At 34.9% G+C, this 21,766-nt stretch overlaps 1 protein-coding gene and 1 long non-coding RNA gene across 2 annotated transcripts in view; one reads left to right on the top strand and one right to left on the bottom strand.

The window, feature by feature from the left end:
• The first annotated feature begins 528 nt into the window (after nt 1-528).
• Nucleotides 529-17,489, top strand: LOC143250889 (EF-hand domain-containing protein D2-like). The gene is made up of 4 exons (XM_076502048.1): nt 529-1,058; nt 13,502-13,649; nt 15,456-15,590; nt 16,824-17,489. The coding sequence occupies exons 1-4, from the start codon at nt 823-825 to the stop codon at nt 16,965-16,967; spliced, it is 663 nt and encodes a 220-aa protein (XP_076358163.1). The 5' UTR covers nt 529-822; the 3' UTR covers nt 16,968-17,489.
• LOC143250901 (uncharacterized) overlaps nt 13,455-21,766 on the bottom strand; it is a 106,245-nt gene continuing 97,933 nt past the window's right edge. Inside the window, exon 3 of the long non-coding RNA XR_013028430.1 lies at nt 13,455-13,589. This is a non-coding gene — a long non-coding RNA (uncharacterized LOC143250901). The remainder of the gene's footprint in view (nt 13,590-21,766) is intronic.

The following is a 21,766-nucleotide window of genomic DNA, read 5'->3' as shown; positions in this document are numbered from 1 at the left end:
ATGTATAATTAAAAACTTAAAACTTGTATACTATTTAAATATGGAATCTTAGCTGATAAGATTACATGCTATTCTAATTGGTATAGCATAAAAAGTAACTGAATCAAATTTTGACAATAAACTTTGTATCATGCGTAGTAATAGATAACTGTGGCGATAGGGTTAACGACATGTAATTTACATTTTTTCGTAATTTTCAGTGTATATATATATATACATATGACAGATTTCGAATATATTATTTCATGAAGACCATGTTTAAAAACAAAATTTTTACCCTTGTGCTTGCACATCTTGTAATATAACATATGAAGTTAATAATATAACAAAACGAAATTTCTAATACTATAGCTATCGAAGTATATTTCTGTCTTTCCCCAAACGGCCTGACATCGCTAGGTTGTTTGGGTGTTTAACTTCTAATCTGAGGGTCACGGGTTCGAATCCTTGTCACAATAAACATGCTTGGCTTTTTAGCCGTGACGTACGATATAATGCCACGATTAATCGTTGGTAAAAGAGCAGCCTAAGACTTAGCGGTGAATAGTGATGACTAGCTGCCTTCTTTTTAGTCTTTCACTGCTACATTACGGACAGCTAGCGCAGATAGCTCTCGTGTAGCTTTGTGCGAAATTATAAACAAACCTAACTTTGCCCAAACGACGCTTTCTTGAACAGACATATTATGGGTTCAGACACCGTACAGCCAGTATAAAACTCCAGGAACTGTGGCATGACGTACTAGTCTTCCAGTTGTCGTGATCGATGGTCGGAAGTGAGTTGGGGGGAGGTATCCTACAACTATTAATTTAAAGGATTTTCATGTATGAGTATTTTACATTACTATTTCATGCTGATCACAGATATTATTTTGTGTTTAAATTTTTACACCACAAAATGGCAGATCCCGAATTAGCAAAAATGCTAGCTCGTCGTCAGGCCATCAATGAAAACACTATTGGTCCAAAAAATGAACATGTTTGTTCGTTTAATCCTTACAAAGAATTTGTGGAGTTCTCAAGAAAAGAAATCAAAGAATATAAAGGAATGTTTGAAAAGTGAGTATCATAAAATATTTTGTTTAAATAGTGTTTTATACAGAAATCTAACAGTATAAGTCAAAAACTTTAAAGAGTAAATATTTAAACCCAATCTAAGAATTGTTTATTTACCACGATTACTCGTAGTTCATTAATACTAACTCGAGTTTAAGAATAAAACTACTTAGCTGTAATGTTATTTTTAATTGTTTTGTTCGTATGTTTCATGGTTAAAACACATTTTGCTTCATTTCTGCATCAAAAATATATTAATTACAATAACCCGAAAAATACTTTCGACGTGATACCTTACACAATATTAAGTGTAAATGTTTTTAGTTTTTGTTGAATATTCTGTGGTGCTATTAACTTTCTAAAGGTGTCATATCGCTAAAAATATCTCTATAAAATTCAATAGAGTGTAAAAGATCTATACAGTGCTAAAGATATTTTTGTTACAATAAGGAGGCACTCCTAAAGTAATATAAAATTGCCGTATTTACTTGACGCTAAAATGATCTTAGAGTGTAAGTTAAGCCGCATCCTAATCGATATTTGCTATAATTTCAAGGACACATCTAAATATGAATATTGTTCTCATCCCATTAACGCTTTCCTTCTTTGTGTTGGAAGTAATATTTTTAATGTTTTGATTTGAATATTAGCTATAGAGTGCAGGAAGTTAAATTGGATACAGAATATCTAAAATGTTTGGGGAGATGGTGTTTGAGAGAGAATATAAATACCAGTATCTGCAAAACGAGTCAATTTAGTTCAGTAAAGTATTTATATCAAAGCTAATTGTCGCGAATTTTCAGTTGCTCGATTAATTAGTGGTAGAATTGCAAAAATTAAGTTTTTACTTTGGTTGTAGTATTACAACCATCACGGTATTTCCTTAGGCCTAGAACTTTCAACAGTGTGCACGTGAAGGCAGCTCATTGAAACATTAGGGAAGAAACAAACTGATTTGTTATCGTTACGTGAACTGGACTTCGAGTTAATTTCAGCAAATAATTTAAACGACGAAATAATAATATATGAAATATGGATTTAGATGGCTCTTAATTACCTATACTTCGTTTTATGATGACGACTTCTGCTCTAGATGGCTGTGTTACTAGATCAGGCTGCTGTTATTCATATTAGTTTCCTAGCACTAACAGTGTATTATATAATATAAGAAAAGACGCGCTCTACTTTTCGCACGATGCTTTCAGAAACAGCCTTTAAGCAAATACAACATATACAGCGAAGTGCTGCTTATCTTCTCAAGTCGTGTCTCGGGTTGTGTGCAGAACGTAATAAAGCGAATTGTATGTGCATTATCGTTTGCTTGTTTGTTTTTGGAATTTGCGAAAAGCTACGCGAGGGCTACTTGCTAGTGAAAGACCAGCGGAAAGAGATCTAGTTATCACCATCCGCCATCAGTTATTTGGCTACTCGTTTACAAGCGTATAGTGGTCACATTATAATGCCTTCCCAGGCTGCTTGTGAGAAACTTTTATTACTATACGCGTTGACGAATTATTTCTCTGAATATTAATATTGAAAACTCACCAAATAAGGGAATCCAAAAGTAGCTAAATTTGTTGCTAGGGAAACTCAAACATCGATAGATTTAGCGACAACATCAAGTTCGTAACACTGTAAGGTCACAGTGCAACAAGAGGTTGAAGAGGTTAGACGATTGTTAGTCCAAGTTTCTCGTAAAAAATTCTTATTCTGTGTCATTGTTTTCATCTAGTGTTACTACTAGCATTCGTTGCTTTTATAATCACCAGTAATTTCTAAGTTGTGCACTACTAGTATTTATACCAATTAATAATGATTAGAGCGATGTCTCAACAAAACCGGAAAAAAATTATCTCATCAGTAGGTACTTGGCTTTTAAGTTCAGTTTAACTATTCGCAGGTTTCAGTTCAATAATTTACTAGACTCGTCCAAAACGACCGTACTACTACTAGGTCAAACGTTCTTGTGATAATCTTAGAATAGCATATTGACAAGTATTAATAATTATTATTATTATAGAATGCGTGGTTCAAAGTTCAAGAACCATCAAAAAGAAATACTTCAACTAGGTGGTGAAAGGTACCGTGAAATCTCAGCCTTTCGTGCATGCGCACCTAGTGATTTTGTTTGCGAAAGATGAAAACATGCGCGCAGACGTTGACATGTTGCAAGCTAAATTCTGACTTATAAAAACTGAGAACAGCCTTCCAAAACAACAAGAACAACAACTTACAAGTTTTGGTGGAAGGGTTGTCAGGCGCTTCTCTCCCCTACTGATCAGTAAAATCCCCTATTTTCAGCTGTTTCTATCTATTTTCCGGGTCCGGCGTGAACAGGTGGTTAAGACACTCGACTCGTAATCTGAGGGTTGCAGGTTCGAATTCCCGTCGCACCAAACATGCTTGCCCTTTCAGCCGTTGTCGGCGTTATAAAGTGACAATCAATCCCACTATTCGTCGGTAAAAGAGTAGCCCAAGAGTTGGCGGTGGGTGATGATGACTACCAGCCTTCCACTAGTCTTACCTTGCTAAATTAGGTTCGGCTAGCGCAGATAGCCCTCGTGTAGCTTTGCGCGAAATTCAGAAACGAAACAAACAAAACAATCTATTTTCCAGTATGAACATGTGTGATGTGCTGTTCAAGAATGAGAGTGAAAACCATATTTTGCAGACTGTTATTAGGTGTACCTTACATGGATATGTAAAGAACGAATAGTTTTCAATGCAAAATTATTGTCTACATCTGCAATATTTTAAACTAACAACAATTAGAAACAAACTATAAAAATAAAGTATTTTCAGCGTGTGAATGAAAAAAAGCGCTTCACAAAAATTTCCAAAAATTCGAAACCTAAAATACTACAACAAATTATGTGTTAAATAACACAAGACACGTGTATTAGATTTCATGTAATTAGACTAAACATTTAAAATATGAAAACGAGACGGAATGTCACTCGTGCTGTCCCGATATAGCCAATATTCCTCTAAGGTGGGATTTATGGTTAAAACTAAAGCCTATCTACTTTGTCACGGCATCACTCACTGTTAGAAGGTAGACGAATTGATTGAAATATCTTTTTAAAAAATTGCATAGAACATAAAATTTTCGTATTCTTTATTAAAATTGCCCACAGTGAAGACTTAAGTAAGAGTTGCAAACAAGACACTGGCTTGTGTACAAATATAACAATATATTTGTAAATTATTACATCCTCAACGCCATCTCGACCTGTAGAACTAAATATATAAAACATCTCGGAAAAGAAAACATCACAACTTATTTATAATCTTCATTTTTACACCTGGATCAAAACATTTAATTTTGTTTTTTCATCCATTTTCTACTAATTCTTTAATATTTAGTTTCACTCAAACTCAATCTGGTTAACCAATTTTATCACTTTTCTTATCTGTAAATGATATGTGCTTATCAGATGTTCCGCCGAGGTATTTACTTTAAATTTATATACCATATTTTATTTTCCTTAACTCTAAATTTGAGATTTCTTTACTTTCTTTGGCCACTACAAACTGAACCACGCGTAAAAAAATGAATTTTGTATATAATACATTTATAAAGTCCTATTTCATCTTTTACACTTGTGAGACGATTATTGAACTTGTAACGTAAGACGAGTACTGAGCTTGTAACGCGACACGTTGCACTACAACGTGAGACGATTACTGAACTTGTAACGCGGCAAGTTGCGCTACGATCTACATGTTATTTAATCTTGTTGCCATACTTTGCCATCAGTGTTCTATCTCTCTGTAGCTTCACACGTGAGCATAATTTTTAACATATTGCTATACTTATAATACAACCTATTGATAATCTCAGGACAATATCTTCTCTCCTATGTTACATGTTTGAGGAAAGTGAACTTAAATCGCAACCATAAGCACAAATATTTAGTGTTTAAAATATAAACGCGGAAAAGGCGGATAATATTTTGTGGTCACAGGTAACGCGATCTGCGGTGTTGCGAAACGGTTACCGCAACTAGTTTTCTATAAATCGACCTGGAGAAGAAACCCTTTATCTCTTTGAAAATTTCACGTATCCACTTTTTAATCTCCAGCTTAAACTGATTAGTAGGACTAACTAAATTAAGACGCCCTTCAAACTTCATTACGTGCATTACTATTCCACCACACCAGTAACGTGTCGTCTACACATCTTAAGCACATAACGTGTTTAATGCACTTGTTTATAGAATATATTCACAGCTCTAAAATATGCCTTCTAGTACGCTCACGGGTCGTTTTCAAACTCCTTCACTTGTTTAGCGGTAAGTCTGAAGGGTGGTATAGCAAACACCGAGTTTCTATATCCGCACTACCAGGTACATCCCATTGTGTAGTTTTGTGCTTTGCAAAAAACAAACATTTGAAAAAATATCACTCCTAACGGAAACTTGTTTACTTATCTACTTTCTAAACAACTGAGCGACAGTTATCCGGCACATTTGTTAACAGACAAATAATATCAAGCGAGGTTAGTTTGTCTGTAGACTTGATTTATTTCGGAACAAGTTAGACATGAGATTATGTGGCATCCTTGTTAAACCTTCGGGAACAAGCTAGATAGGAGATGATGTGGCATCCTTCCTATACCCTCAAGAACAAGCTAGATAAGGGATAATATAGCATTCTTCCTATACCCTCGGGAACAAGCTAAAAATGGGATGATATAGCATTTTTTCTATACCCTTGGGAACAAGCTAGATAGGAGATGATGTGGCATTCCTATACCCTCGGGAACAAGCTAAAAATGGGATGATATAGCATTTTTTCTATACCCTTGGGAACAAGCTAGATAGGAGATGATGTGGCATCCTTCCTATACCCTCGGGAGCAAGCTAGATAGGAAATGATGTGAAATCCTTCTTATACCCTCGGGGACAAACTAGATAGGAGGTGATGTGGCATCCTGGTTAGACACTTCAACCTTTTACTTAAAAGTGGTCATTTATTTATTTAGGTTTTCTTTACGACCTTAATACCAACTAGTTTGGGGTCAGCAGACAGTTGTGTGAGTCAAGAATTGTTCATCTGACTGACTACCTCGCTCTGTAACCATATAAAACCAGCTTCAGTTACAGGGATCTGAATTCGCAGATTTTGAGTCGAACGCCCTAAACCAGTTGGACATGCCAGGCCCAAATTGATAATTGAAAATTTTAAATTACAGATTTAATTTGGTTTATTATTAATAACGCACTTCCACTAATATGTAATATCAACACACAATCTCGCGCGACAGTCGTTGACGTTTGTCCACTGTTCTGGGATGTAACATACTTAGATTGCTTTATTAGCTTGTACATTATAGAGGGTGTGGGGTGTCATGTTATCTTGTAAATATCTGATTTTGGCTGATTGGTTTTACTTCGGTGACAAAAAACTTAGGACCAGAGGCTAAATCTGGTAAAAAAAGAAAATAAAAAACATTTTTGGTCGTATTATCCACCGTCGGATATTTGATTTTTTGTCTTTTGAGAGTGAAACGTAGCTAACAACTATTTCCTTGCTTTTTATTTGTTGCCTAAAAGAAGATTTTTATATCGATCATTTATCTAAATTTGAGCTGTAGTAAAATGTTGAACATTTGACCAAACCAGAAAGTAACTTTAGTTTGATTTAACGATTTTGAGTTCAATTTATTAAGTAATAAAACATTTTATGACCAATTCAATAAACTATTTCAGGATTCCATGATTAAAAGGTGGCATGTTGAAGAGATAGAATATTCCAATGTACTAACGAATTTACCAGATCCTTTATATGGGGAAGACGGAGTTCTTAGAAAGGTCATTTTAGTAAACATAAAAATAAAAGGCTACAAGCCATTTTCTTTTGGCGGAGGAGAGCTATCACATGTGCTTATTATAAGCTGTATTCACAAATCCAATTAAATAATATAGCAAACAGAGGAAACAAATGTCATAAACAGCCGGTTCTTAATAGGTTACAACTAGAATTAAAACTTGTAGTTGGGAAATAAGTATTGTGGTAAACTTGTCTTTAGTAGGTCGATAACCAGTTACTTTGGTTAGGTTGTTGACAGTTTGTCATCGTGAACCTGACGATGACCGAAGAAGGTCGAAACGTTGTTCGCTCTTCTATGTAAAATATTTTCTCAACCCAAACGAGCCGTTTTTGCATATAAAATTGTTGACAGTTTGTGTACGTGTATCGTCAACGTGGAGTATTTTCCGTCTTTATGTACTTACTGTTTTTTGTGTTGATCTACAATGAAAGAAAAAGGATGATGCAAGAAATTCATATTGAAATTTGCAACAACGATATGTTAAAAACTATTTATACCAGCTCAAAGTTCATGAGGTGGAAAGTGAATATTGATAGTACGTTATGTAATACGATGTTCGAACTGAAAAATACTGTAACGAAGACAACTTACACAGAAGGAAAACTACTAGGGAAATACTACAATGTGCAAAAAAAAAGGGATAAAACAATAGCTGGACATATGTTTGTTTTTTGAATTTCGCGCAAAGCTAAACGAGTGCTGTCTGTGCCAGCCGTCCCTAATTTAGCAGTGTAAGACTAGAGGGAACGCAGCAAGTCATCACCACCCACTGCCAACTCTTGGGCTACTCTTTTACCAACGAATAGTGGGACTGACCGTAACATTATAACACCCCCACGGCTGAAAGGACGAGTGTGTTTGGTGCTACGGGGATTCGAACCTGCGACCCTCAGATTACGAGTCGAACGCCTTAACCCACCTGGCCATGCCGCGCTGGACATATGTAAGAAGAAGACGCGCTACTTTGGGCATGTACTCGGACTTTAGGGAAGGTTAGCATAGATTGTGATGGGTAAAATTGAAAGAGAATCTAACAGCAGGCAGACTCATTTGGCTTGATGAAGATGGATTAGGGATTAGAAGCCCGAGTTAGGAAGTTTGAACCGACAGTGAGAACTATAGAAAAACTGAGAATTACAGCCGTCGACTCTTAAAATTGAAAAGGACACACCATGAATGAAAATACCCATGTTCTTTTGTAACTCTACTAAAGCTATATCTCTTCCTACTAGGCTTCCTCAATATATCAAGCGTATTTTAAATAGATTGAAAACTCTAGAAAGCTAAAATAGTTGTAATGACCAGTACTGTGCATTCTTCACCGTGATGTATTTAGATATTATGCATTTTGTTTATGAGATAAATCGAGTGAATGTACTGAGTTTAGGATTCACAGGGATTTTGATTTTTTAGTCTATTGCGCAAGACATTCCTTTCGTATGAAAGCATTGAAAAACGCAATTGTCAGGTCCACGAACGTCCCAGAGACGAGTTGTTTCAACTTAAAATAAAATAAGCGACCTGTGCAACAATCATTTTAATTTAGAAACATTATTAACGCTTGTTTAATGTAGCAAGTATTATTTAAGCTAAATATGAAATATGGGGTGTCTTTTTCGTACACTTCAGCGTTTGCTATGTAAAATGTCTTTGCGCGCAAGGCATGCGGAAATGACACTATACGGAAAATAAGTCCTTCAGCGTCGTCACTGTACGTTTGTTTGGCTTTGAATTTCTCGCAAAGCTACACGAAAGCTATCTGCGCTAGCCATCCTTAAATTAGCAGTGTAAGACTAGAGGGAAGGTAGGTAGCCATCACCATCCCCCGCCAACTCTTGGGCTAGTCTTTTAGCAACGAATAGTGGGACTGACCGTCACATGATGCCCCCACGACTGAAAGGCGAGTATGTTTAGTATGATAGGGATTCGAACCTGCGACTCTCAGATTAAGATTCGAGCGGGTTAACCACATAGCCATGCCGGGCCCGTCACTGTACGATATCGTTATACTACAAAAAGTGAAAAAAATTAAGCTCACGTGATTTCATGGCTACAGTCCTTTGATACATGATGTTTGTACTGCCGTTTTAAATAATGCACATTAAAACGTTCGCCTACTTTATTAATAATACACATGTCAAAGAAAATTTTGAGTCTTATTCAGCACCGAAAATTATTTAAATCCCATGCTCGTTGATTTCACTATTACCAGTCTTTCGTAGTTGTTTCTGTTCTGAGGAGGTAAACCAAGCATGAAACTATTGGTCGCCTATAGTGGTTTCAGTGTGGAGTTTTTCTCCCCGAGTGCTTAAGTCAAGACAAAAACGTTGTATCAGGGTTTGTTATTAAAGTAAGGAAGTTCATAAAGCTGGTTTTTATTCTCTTGTACACTTGGCAAATAGCTTTTAAATTAGTTTTACGTTTGGCTTCTTAAGTGGAACGTAAATAGTGGTGTCATTTTATATTAAACAAGACAAAAAAAGAAAAAAGAATTTTGAGATAATCAAGGAGATGAAGTGTGAGTGTATGTTTTTCTTATAGCAACGCCACGTTAGGCTATCTGCTGAGTCCACCGAGGCGAAAATACTGAAAATAAAGGAATAACGTGACGTCCGGCCTTTTCAATCTTCTTTTAATAACTTTATTTGTTAAGCCTTAAAGTAGGCCTTCAACTGTACATTTCTAGCTGATATTTTACCTTAATTGTTGTTTTCTTGTGTTTTTCGTAAGTAACTGCTCAACTGTAACCCTAATTACTTTACTCTTTTACGGTTAAGGAATTCTGATTTCAGTGACTTCTGTGCAATTTCAACACTTTGCCAAATCCATCACTTAAGGATCGAAGTAAATAGTGAATAGATGAAACATGCGCGTAAGCAAGTAACTGCAAATTAAAGAATTTTGTGTTTAAGGGGCGTGTTTACGTGTATAGGTTATTGGGGTCGATTCACAACAACTATACATTGACAAACTTAACGCCACGAATTATTTTTGTTAGTAGGATTAATTAGGTGGTGAGGACGTTCAGTAACATATTTAATTAATGGCAATTTAAAACTAATTAAATACTACAATCTTTTCATTTTGTGTCTTATTCAGTATTGTGAATAAAGGACACTTTCATACGACGTCCTTGGTCAACTTATGATTTCTGTGGGAGCCGAGTGCTGTGTTTGTTTCTCACTTGATAAGGTGATGTGTTTATAAAGTAATTTTAAACAAGGCCGCTAATGGAAAGCATCAACAACTTTAGAAACAGGAGAACTGCCACGTCCACATTAACCTTTCTTGGTATTGGTTTAATCAAAACTGAGGAAAGATGGGGAAAAGTAAAAGAGATGAGCAGTTTGTGATTGGAATAATGAAGAACATTTTTAAAACAATGGGCAGAAAGGTAAAGAGAAATGAGATGATAGACAGATAGAGGAAAAATCAAGAAAATAGAAAAATCAAGAAAATAGAAAAATCAAGAAAATGAGGCGAAAGATAACAAAGATGCAGAACTGCAAGTAACATGTATTGAAGTGTTAAGAAAGATAACAAAGGTGCAGAACTCCAAGTAACATGTATTGAAGTGTTAAGAAAGATAACAAAGATGCAGAACTCCAAGTAACATGTATTGAAGTGTTAAGAAAGATAACAAAGGTGCAGAACTCCAAGTAACATGTATTGAAGTGTTAAGAAAGATAACAAAGATGCAGAACTCCAAGTAACATGTATTGAAGTGTTAAGAAAGATAACAAAGATGCAGATCTCCAAGTAACATGTATTGAAGTGTTAAGAAAGTTAGCAAAGAAGCAGAATTTCAAGTAACATGTATTGAAGTGTTAAGAAAGATAACAAAGATGTAGAACTCCAAGTAACATGTATTGAAGTGTTAAGAAAGATAACAAAGATGCAGAACTGCAAGTAACATGTATTGAAGTGTTAAGAAAGATAACAAAGGTGCAGAACTCCAAGTAACATGTATTGAAGTGTTAAGAAAGATAACAAAGATGCAGAACTGCAAGTAACAAGTATTGAAGTGTTAAGAAAGGTAACAAAGATGCAGAACTCCAAGTAACATGTATTGAAGTGTTAAGAAAGATAACAAAGGTGCAGAACTCCAACTAACATGTATTGAAGTGTTAAGAAAGATAACAAAGGTGCAGAACTCCAAGTAACATGTATTGAAGTGTTAAGAAAGATAACAAAGATGCAGATCTCCAAGTAACATATATTGAAGTGTTAAGAAAGTTAACAAAGAAGCAGAATTTCAAGTAACATGTATTGAAGTGTTAAGAAAGATAACAAAGATGTAGAACTCCAAGTAACATGTATTGAAGTGTTAAGAAAGATAACAAAGATGCGGAACTGCAAGTAACATGTATTGAAGTGTTAAGAAAGATAACAAAGATGCAGAACTGCAAGTAACATGTATTGAAGTGTTAAGAAAGATAACAAAGATGCAGAACTGCAAGTAACATGTAGTGAAGTGTTAAGAAAGATATTATTATAAACAGAGAACGATAAGTTAGAAAGTAATAAGGCTACAAGAGAGAAATAAGATATTAAAACACTGAAAGGTGAAATTACGAGGAAAAGTTTTAAAATATAGAAAGTTTGCAGACTAGATGAAGAAAAGTTAGATGTTAATAATAATAGTCATAAATAATTCCAAAAAAAGCTTGGTTTAACTTGTTTATAAATTCAGAGGTCAACAAAGGAAGCCATTCTGAGGATGGAAGTTTTAAAGAGGTGTTAATATTCGAACAATAGGCCTAGTTGTATAACACGTAATAAACAGATGTAGTTTAGACGATTAATATCCCTTGGCTGGAACGTTGGTTACCTTCTCTCTTTCTTATCTATTTTGTATTTTCTAGTGTTAAACGTGACAGTTTAGATAATTTAACACCCATTTCAGTAATGTCATACATATTACTGTATATTGTCCTTATTCTCATACGATGTATTATTTACGTATATAACAACTTCTGTAATCTGTTGGAACTAATCATGACAGAAAGAAGAAATTTATAGAGCTCGTGTCTTTTAAAATGCGAATTATCCATTTAGAATTTTTAACTTCATCATTTTTACAAAGATTACTGTCTTAAAGTGTCATGTCATGCAGACTATTTATAGTTTAACTAGTTAGTTTTTATTTCATTTTTTAAAATCTGTTATGGGTAGGTTTGGTTTCTTTTGGATTTCGCGCAAAGCTACACGAGGGCTATCTGCGCTGGCCATCCCTAATTTAGCGGTGTAAGACTAGAGGGAAGGCAGTTAGTCATCACCACCCACCGTCAACTCTTGGGCTACTCTTTTACCAACGAATAGGGGGATTGACTGTCATATTATAACACCCTCACTGTTAAAAGTGTGAGTATGTTTGGTGTGACGGGAATTCGAACCCGCGACCCTCGGATTAGGAATCGAGTGCTTTAACCATTTGACCATGCCGGGTCAGTTATGGATAGAAGTAACAACTTCTGTCTACATGATGTCCCAAACGTGTGCTAGTTTCAGCCAGTTGTATATTCGCGAATATAGAATTCAAAGTTCTTGAGTATAGTACATCTTATACAACGTGCTTGAGTAAGGTAGTGTACTGAAATTCTGGGGAGTCGTACAGTTTAAAATTTGTGTGTAATTAAGCCTTTAGAGAGTTAGTAGGTTTCCCATCCCCACCTACCCGGATTAACATGTTGAAAACTAACTTACCGAGAAAATTCTTGTTGAATTAATTAATTAATTTAGTTCAGGTTACTGTTTTATATCTTTGGTACAAACAAGGGCAGATTTGGTTTGTTATATGTAATCATAAAGAAAACTCCAAGACATAAAGTGAATAGTAAGACAATTGAAAAGAAAATGTGATCATTCAGTGACCACAATGTAGCTCAAGATAAAATTAACTTCACTTTATAATTTATAGAACAGGTAAAAAAAAAAAGAAGCCTCATGCGTGAAAATCCTTAAATAGCCCATGCTGGTTTTCCTCATCATGCCCGCACAGGTTCTGTGGTATTTGACCCCTGTATATCAACGCCATCAACATGACTCGCTTAGTTTATCACGAAATACAGATAAAAATGTCTTTTTACTAAGACTAGTTTGAACATTCAAGTCTGTGGATTATGGAATTTGTAAGGTGAAGAAATTTCGTCATGTTCCAGTAGCATATATATATAAAACTACTTTTTCTTTTCAGAAATAATCTTGTTAAAAGTAAAAATATTGGAATATAATAAACTATATTAAATTTTCTTATAGATAGTAGTCAGTCATGGTACAATAACTTTTCGTAATCGTCTTATTTTAATATGAAGATCTGTACGACAGCACCCTCTCCAGATAAAATATAAACGTCCACCATTTTGTTTATGTTGTTCTCATTGACCTGAAAATATTATCAACAATTGGGTTCATGTATTTTAATGAGATAGTACAATTTAATCGTTGGTAACTTTTTATTTTAAAGACTGCAGTTGGAAATGTACTCTATAGTCTTGAAGAAAGGGATAGTAATAATAGATTATATTGTAATACCACAATAGGTTTAGTTTTCTTAAAATTTGCGACTGTGTTTTACAAAAAAATTGCGTCTTTTTTCTTTATCTTCAAGATTTGACGTTGGTGGAGACAGTTACATCGACTTTGATGATTTGAAGAGGATGATGGAGAAGCTGGGATCACCGCAGACTCACCTCGCTCTGAAAGACATGATCAGAGAAGTGGATGAGGACAAGGATAACCGGATAAACTTTCGTGAAGTAAAGTCTGTTCTATCAAAGTTTATAACATTACCCATTAGAAATCGCAAGTAGTAAAACGTTTAAAATTACCAGTATGAAATTCGAATAGGGTGTTATAGAATATGCCGTTTTATTGTAATAACTGAATTTATTTTTAAGGTCGACAACGGATAACCATATTTTCCAAAGGTACATAAAACTGACCCTTAGAACTGTGCAAATATACATGCTGATGAAACTGTTAAATTTTTTTATAACATTCAAGTTGAACACAAAAGTGCGATGACACAATTTCTGTGTGTCTCAATTATTGGGGCAGAAATAAATGTGTAATATAAACTGCTTTGACCCCATAGCTTTACTTAGAAATGTTTTGTTTGTTTTTTAATTTTGCGCAAAGCTACACGAGGGCTATCTGTGCTAGCCGTCCTTAATTTAGCAGTGTAAGACAAGAGGGAAGACAGCTAGTCATCACCCACCCACCGTATACTATCATCACCCACCGCTAATTCTTGGGCTACTCTTTTATCAACGTATAGTGGGATTGAGCGTCACATCGTAACGCCCCCAAAGCTGAAAGGGCGAGCAATTTTGATGCAACGGAGATGCGAACCCACGACTGTCAGATTACTATTCAAGCGCCTTAACCATCTGGCCATGCCGACCCTGCTTAGAAATGATTAAAACATGTGAACTTTGATACACATGATCTCTGTGAACATCTCCATAGCTTATGTGTTAATTTTCACAAGTTTTCACAAATCTTATCTTCAGAAAATATGTAGTCAAATACAACGATGGTACTGGTTGTTTAACAACGCAACTGTACATGCAGTATTTTGTCATGTGCATAATTAACGCAAAATACGCGCTCTGCACTTCGGAGCTGTGAGTTTGCAGTTAATGTCAGTCAAATTTCACTATTTGATCAAATTAAAGTTAGCGGTTGGTAAGGCTAGATTTAGGATGAAAGGATGCAATTTCTCTGAGCCCTTCGCATCTGTCTTCCTTAATTAAGAGAAGAAATAAAAGCTGGATATCTTAATGAAAAACATGTTTGCAAATTAAGGACGACTACGCGCAGGCGAATTTTATTTTACTTTGCGCTAAACTTTGAAACAAAAGATATGTTATCGTGAAATTTGTATACATCTAAACTAGATCTTTTCAAATGATGGTTAGAAATATTATTGGACATCACTCTCAATTGTTGGAGTTTGAAACTACATCATCCTTATTAACTGTTATATATATTGATGTTTTAACTTGTTTTTTGTGCAATAGAAATTTCATCATGTAACTTCTTATAATTAAGTCCAAAAATCGTACTAGAATACGAAAAGTAATCAAAGCCTCTTTTTCATAGTTTTGTTTCTCTGTCCCTCTGTTATTACAGAAACTGTAAGTGAAACGAAAACTTATTAACTTGCAGGTTTGTTTCTCGTTGGTACAGCGATAAGCCTACGGATTTACAACGCTAAAATCAGGGATTAGATTCCCTTCTGTGGATTCAGCAGATAGCCCGATGTGGCTTTGCTATAAGAAAGCACGCACACATTTCTGGTTTTCTGAATTTAATGCAAGGAGAAAGGTTTAAGGTGGCAAAAAGATAGATCTAATTTTGATTGTTCTTATTAGGCATTTTACCTTTTCGTTTTACCTGTAATTGAGAATTTTCTTACAAATTTTTTATCGGACACGAGAGTGTAGTGTCCGGAAATGACGCGTTTTCAGTTGTATTAAGATATGTTAATGCTACAGCATGTTATATAAATGTCTGCTTCTTACAACATTAAGGTTAACTTTTTCAAAATTTTTTTATAGTTTCTTCTCATTTTTCGAAGAGCGAGAGCGGGAGTGTTATCGGTCAACAGCGGTCTGTTGGAGTTATCTCATCTAGCCGAGATAGATGTCGATAAAGTTGGTGTTGGTGGTGCTAGGACATTTTTTGAAGCCCAGGTAAAAAAAAAAAGAAATTATTTAAATTATTATAAAATATTTTCTGAAACAATACTTTTTAGAATGACGTATAATTCTCACGGAAGATTAACGTGATAATTGAACTATATTTTTTTTAGTTGATTCTATAACTTGTGTAACGCATTAGGTCGTTTTATATGAAATGGTCGACTTTCGCTTAGTTGAAGAGCGACCGCGATTAGGATAAGATGGACACAGTACATTTACGAGAGTATTAACGAGAATGCTGTACATTTCATTTGTTTGTTATATCTAGTTGTATTATAATTGTTTTTGTTTTCTGTGGAATTATATACAAGATATTTTCAAAAGAATTGAGATTACTTTTTTGTATGAGTTTAAAATTGGGAAAAAAATGCAGTTGAAGCCGTTAAAAACATCAATTTATCGTTTGGACAAGTGACTATTTCTCAATGGAATATTCAGCGTTAGTTACAGAAATTTTATTCTGGAGATATGAACCTCGAGAATGAGCTCTCGAGGAAGGCCTCAATGTCTTGTGAATGAAGAAAGATTAAGAGCTACTGTGGAAGCTTATCCACAAACAACAGTTCGTACATTTGCAGGTTGGACAAATGGATACCGCACAAATTGATGGAAGAATAGAGACTGATTAGAAACAAGAGGGAGACATTATTGAAGCGAATCGTTACCTGCGACGTGAAGTGGATCTTATACGACAACCGGAAGAGATCAGGACCATGGTTAGACGCAGGTGAATCTCCAAGACGTGTGCCAAAACCGCCTTTGCACACGTAAAATGTTATGGTGACAGAATGGTGGTCTGTAGAGGGAATTATCCATTACTCATTTCTCCAACCAGGTAAAACAATTACAGCACGATCTTACTTCCATCAGATTGATAAAATGCATCGAAAATTAACCACCAAACAGCCATTGTTGGTGAACTGGCATGGACCAATTCTGCTGTAAGATAACGCCCTTGTACTGTTTTGGTTTGTGTGTGTCTGTGTTATATTGTATATATTCTTAAGAGAACCTATTAAGTACAAAAGTAAATATTTAGTTATTCTCTGATAGTTTTTTAGTTGTTTATTTACAAAACTGATCTATTAGAAAAGTATTATAGAAAATTATATTAACGGAAGCCTTTTTGGACCGAATAGTATTCAAATATCAATATTAACTGCATGAAGAAGAGAGTAAAATTAGAGATATTTGCATAACAAAACATAAATCATGCTTTATTAGATAGAAAAACAGAAGAGAAATAAAATTTTCGAAGAAGAAATTAAAGTAGAACGAGAAGAAAGAAGACATGTTGAGGAAGAACGAAAACAGCGAAAAGCAGCATTCCGCCATAAAGCTCAGTTTTTCCAAGATACTGCAGCATAGTCAACACATACTAGTGGAAGTAGCGTCATCTGTTGAACTAAAATTAAGCTTTTATAATTCCTCAAGTCTCGTTCTAAAACTAAATTAAAACAGTGATTGATTTTAAGACTGATAAATTATAATCAAAACAATTTATGACATTATATTAAAGAAGGTTTTATAACAGTATAAACTATGGAAGTTTTTAACAAACGTGTAAGCAATTTTAATGTGTGTAACTTCTCTGTACGTTTCGTTAGATTTTAACCCGTTTAACTTCTTTAGATATAGTTACATTTTTATCAAGAAAACTTTTAAATAAAAGTTTTTTTTTCTGTATTAATTCGGACTATTTCATGTTAAAACAAACCTAGTTCTATATTTATTATTTTTAATAGTCTTACTATTACGGGAAATTCTCACAACGGTATTGATATATTTATCTTCCAGAATAACTTCTTGGAGTCGAGCTATAGTTTGAGATTATTTGAATTTTGGTAATAACAAGAAGGTATTGTTTTGCGAATAAATAAGTAAATATTTTTTTATTTTAATCCGAGTCGTTTTTCAGAAATCATCATAGATGAGCAAATTGTATAATACATAATGCGTTTATTATAAGAATAGTTGCATTTTAGATTACGTTACCACAACTCAACTCTGTTGTTCACACGAGAGGGCTAAGGTTTTGGAAATACGTAACCTTATTCTACTGGCAAGTTTTATACCGTTCACTATAGCTAGGGTTCGCACAGTATCGTAATGAAAAACTTAACATCTTTCCCTGTTAAACCACTCTGAACTAACGACAGAAAATCATGCATTTTATGGTACAACACAAAGAACCACCAATAGTATGTGTTGGATTTAACTCCAGTATTGATGGTATTTCATTCATGTCCACGTGGCTTGTGTAATTAAGGACTCGTAACCAACAGCCATGAGACGATAATAATTTTAATGGGCGAGTAGTTTAAAAATTGTAAAAATGCAATTAAAACCAAACATGATTGACTACAGATTCCGTCTGCTATTTTAGGGTTAAAAGAGTTGCTTCTTTTACACTTCTTTCCCCACTGGTTCAGCGGTATGTCTGCGGACTTACAACGCTAAAATCCGGGTTTCGATACCCGTGGTGGGTAGAGCACAGATAGCTCATTGTGTAGCTTTATACTTAATTCAAAACAACAACAACGATCTTTTACATTTATCTTTATTAAATTATACTGAATAAAACAACACATTATTTTTTTAACTACAATGTTATATTTTAAACCAGTCTATTAAATCAAGGAATTTCCGTAGAATTCTGTATATTGATACTTAAACCTTTTTGAAAATGTGATATACATCTTGGATGTAATTTCGATCATATGTTTTTTTTGCTTTTCTTAATTAACAGTGTTTGAAATAATAGTCCACATCAGAATAATTGTAAATAAATCATGCACTAATAAAAGGAAGGGTTGTATATATGGTTGTGTTCACATTCAATATTTAGGCATTTGCACAATTTTTATTCTAAATTATGTAGATTAAATAACTGATGTAGTTACATTAATGTGATAAATATGATTACATATGTATGCATGTATACATTAAGTTGGTTTATTCTTTTAAGGTCTGAGATTAAATACCCGACTGTTCAAGTTTGGGAATGTAGTTTGGATGCAAATACTAATAGAATACTCCTCCTCGGGGTGAAGAAACGTTCTCATCATATGATAAATATTTTGATTTCAATGCTGTTCTTTGTCCAGTCTCAATGAACAATTAAGATTAATAAAGTTTATTAAAGTAATTAATTACGCAAGTTGCTAATAAGGACAAGAATTCAACAGAAGTTTGTTTGTTTTTTAATTTCGCGCAAAGGCACACGAGGGCTAGCGCAGATAATCGTCCTTAATTTAGCAGTGTAAGACTAGAGGGAAGGCAGCTAGTCATCACCAACCACCGCCATCTCTTGGGCTACTTTTTTACCAACGAATAATGGGATTGACCGTCATATTATAACGCCCCCACGGCTGAAAGGGCGAGTATGTTTGGTGCGACAGGGGCTCAATAGACGTACGTCAGTCTATATGTTCTTACAGTGTGAAAGTTCCGTGCAGTGAGTGTATGACTTCTTGCCATTTATCGGTCAATGTAGCATGCACTTATTTAGACTGCGGATCTTTACTAATGAAATCTGTGTTTTCGATGGAAAACAAATTCAGTTGTACTGAGACTGTGTTATGGTTGTAACTCATTGTCCCTAGTAATAATAATGATGATTCGTCACCAAATTCCAAGAACCCTGTTTTTAGTGTAGATATATGTATATTTGTACAATATATTTTATAATAACTAAAATGTATTTTCCTCATTTATTGAGCCAGACTACAATTTTGATGTGGATCAAAAAGTCATTTCGGACAGGTTTGGGTTGTTTTGATTTAGACAAAAAGACAACGTGACAGCTCACCTGAATGACTGCTCATCTGAAGAACAGCTCACCTGAATAACAGCTCATCATCTGAATGATTTTAGTGGGAGGTCCAGAGCGAAAGACAATCATACAGTAGTTATGTTGGGTAAAATTTAGTGAAGAAAGTTTTGGAAAATCAAAACCACTAAGGTATTTGAAGTGGAAATGTGAGAAACTTTTGTTTGGACATTATTTACAGATTTCCTTATTTGGAAACAAATGCCTTAACGTTTTTTATTGACGCGTTTAAACAAACAACTGCGAATGATTTCAAACATGTATAGTGTTAGATGCAAAGAAAATATATGGGCGTACGATACTTAACGAAACACTTCCCTAACATAATTTTAGGCTCATCATGACCAGATTGTTAAGGCGCTCGGCTCGTTATCTGAGGATCGCGGCTTAGAATCCCCGTTACACCAAATATGCTCGCCCTTTCAGCCGTGAGGGCGTTATAATGTTACAGTAAATCCCATTACTCGTTGGTGAAAGAGTAACCCAAGAGTTGGCGGTGGATGGTGATGACTAGCTGCCTTCCCTCTAGTCTTGCACTGCTAAATTAGGGACGGCTAACACAGATAGCCCTCGTGAAGCGTTGCGCGAAATTCAAAAACAAAACAAACCAATAAAACATACATTTTAAAACACAATGTGGAAGAAGTGGAAGTATATTAGTTGCCAATAGATGGCAGCAGACGGAACTTAAAAAACAGTTTTAGTAGCGCAGCAGACATTCTACTGTGCCACTAGGGGGCAAGCTGATTTGTTCAGTTTTAAACATGTCAGTTAAACTAGTTTCAGGCTGTAAGTACCGCTCCAGTGCATATCAAACTTCCTGTATGCCCCAAGTGAAACAGTACAAATGAGAACCACACGTTTTAACATGTAAAGGAGTAGTATTTGTTAATTTTTATTGTACTAGACACAAAGAACTTTCAGTGATGTCGAGAATATATATGCAAAAACGGCTTGTTTGGGTTGAGAAAATATTTTACTTTGTTTTCTTAAATTCAAAATTCAAATCCTAACTATATAGTAATTAACCCAATAATGCGATTAAATGAAACACAAAAGTTTATTGCTACATACTTGGCATTTTACTTTATATATTATGACTGCTACAACATTCGTTAGTTAATTCGTGTATTAAACAAGTTTAACACTTCAACTACAGGTCTAACTGCTTAAAATCTATCAAAGCTTACTGACTGCACGACTTTCAATGTTCCTCACATTTCATGTAGCTAGAATGAGTGATATCTGTCTCTTTGTTTCAAGATTTTCTTTCTCACAAAGAACTAACTGCGACTAGCTGTCTTCCATTTTGAAATGATAGTCTGAAGACAAGGGAGCCATTCAACAAAGCTTATCGCCAATTCTTAGGATATTCTTGTCTGACCATATAACGGTATTTGTCTGCCATTCGTAACTCGTGCAGCACTCTCACAGCCACAAAATGCGGAGCGTGTTTTACTATAACGGGAGGCTAACCATGAACTCTTGGATTCACAGTCTTAGTACACTAACCAGTTGGCCACGCCCGACCCTGAGTAAGTTTTAGTTAGGCGCAAAGATAATTGGGCTTAATAACGTGTTTTACTCTATATGCCTTTAGTTGATGAAGTTTGCATCTGTAGTGTCATGTGTTTACTTATGCGTTGTGTGGGGTTATGTTATGATTAACATGGAGAAGATATGGTATTAGATTCCTGCGTGATTGATCAGCAGTTGTATATATATATATATACAGAGAGAGAGAAAATAAAAGGCAGTTTTTGCTCTTTTAGAGAGTTTATTCTTTTGTATCCTAGATCTTAGAAGCTGTTACTAGTTGTAATGATGTGATGAGTGTACTTTCTCTCACTCTGACTCTAGTAATAGTACACTACAACAGGAGCTCTAACCTTATAACATGGCAATTTGAAGCTAACATTGCAAATGAACTGAATAGTACAATTGAAATTTAACTTTTGAAGGCATGTATAATAAAACGTATGTTTTAAGCGATACCTCATTTAACGGAAAACCTATTGTGGTTACTTCAGATTTGGGCATGTCCTACTATAACCTTGGCTACACATTCATTCGGAATGAAATGGATCTCACGCTGTATTAAACGTCTCATCAGAATCAAACGGATGAAATACAGTGTTACTCGTGAATGTATGCCACTTATGCTAGTACTTTCGTAAGCAGTAAGTTGTATATATCACTAGTGGCCTAATGGTTGGACTACTCGTGACTCTGAAGGTAGATTAGTTAGGAACAATAGGCCCTATCTAGAAATGTTCATCTAATGTGCAACTTCCTGAACTAGGTGCGTTACTTCCAACATTATATCTATTAAGTG

Source organism: Tachypleus tridentatus, chromosome 1 (assembly GCF_004210375.1).
Source record: "Tachypleus tridentatus isolate NWPU-2018 chromosome 1, ASM421037v1, whole genome shotgun sequence".
Taxonomy (NCBI): domain Eukaryota; kingdom Metazoa; phylum Arthropoda; class Merostomata; order Xiphosura; family Limulidae; genus Tachypleus; species Tachypleus tridentatus.
This window is presented reverse-complemented; position numbering and strand designations above follow the sequence as displayed.

Excerpts from the sequence above, each read along its gene's own strand:
- LOC143250889 (XM_076502048.1), top strand. The coding sequence starts at position 823 with ATGTATGAGTATTTTACATTACTATTTCATGCTGATCACAGATATTAT. Across the intron at positions 1,059-13,501 it reads TATAAAGGAATGTTTGAAAA|ATTTGACGTTGGTGGAGACA; the intron begins GTGAGTATCATA and ends TTTATCTTCAAG. Across the intron at positions 13,650-15,455 it reads ACCGGATAAACTTTCGTGAA|TTTCTTCTCATTTTTCGAAG; the intron begins GTAAAGTCTGTT and ends ATTTTTTTATAG.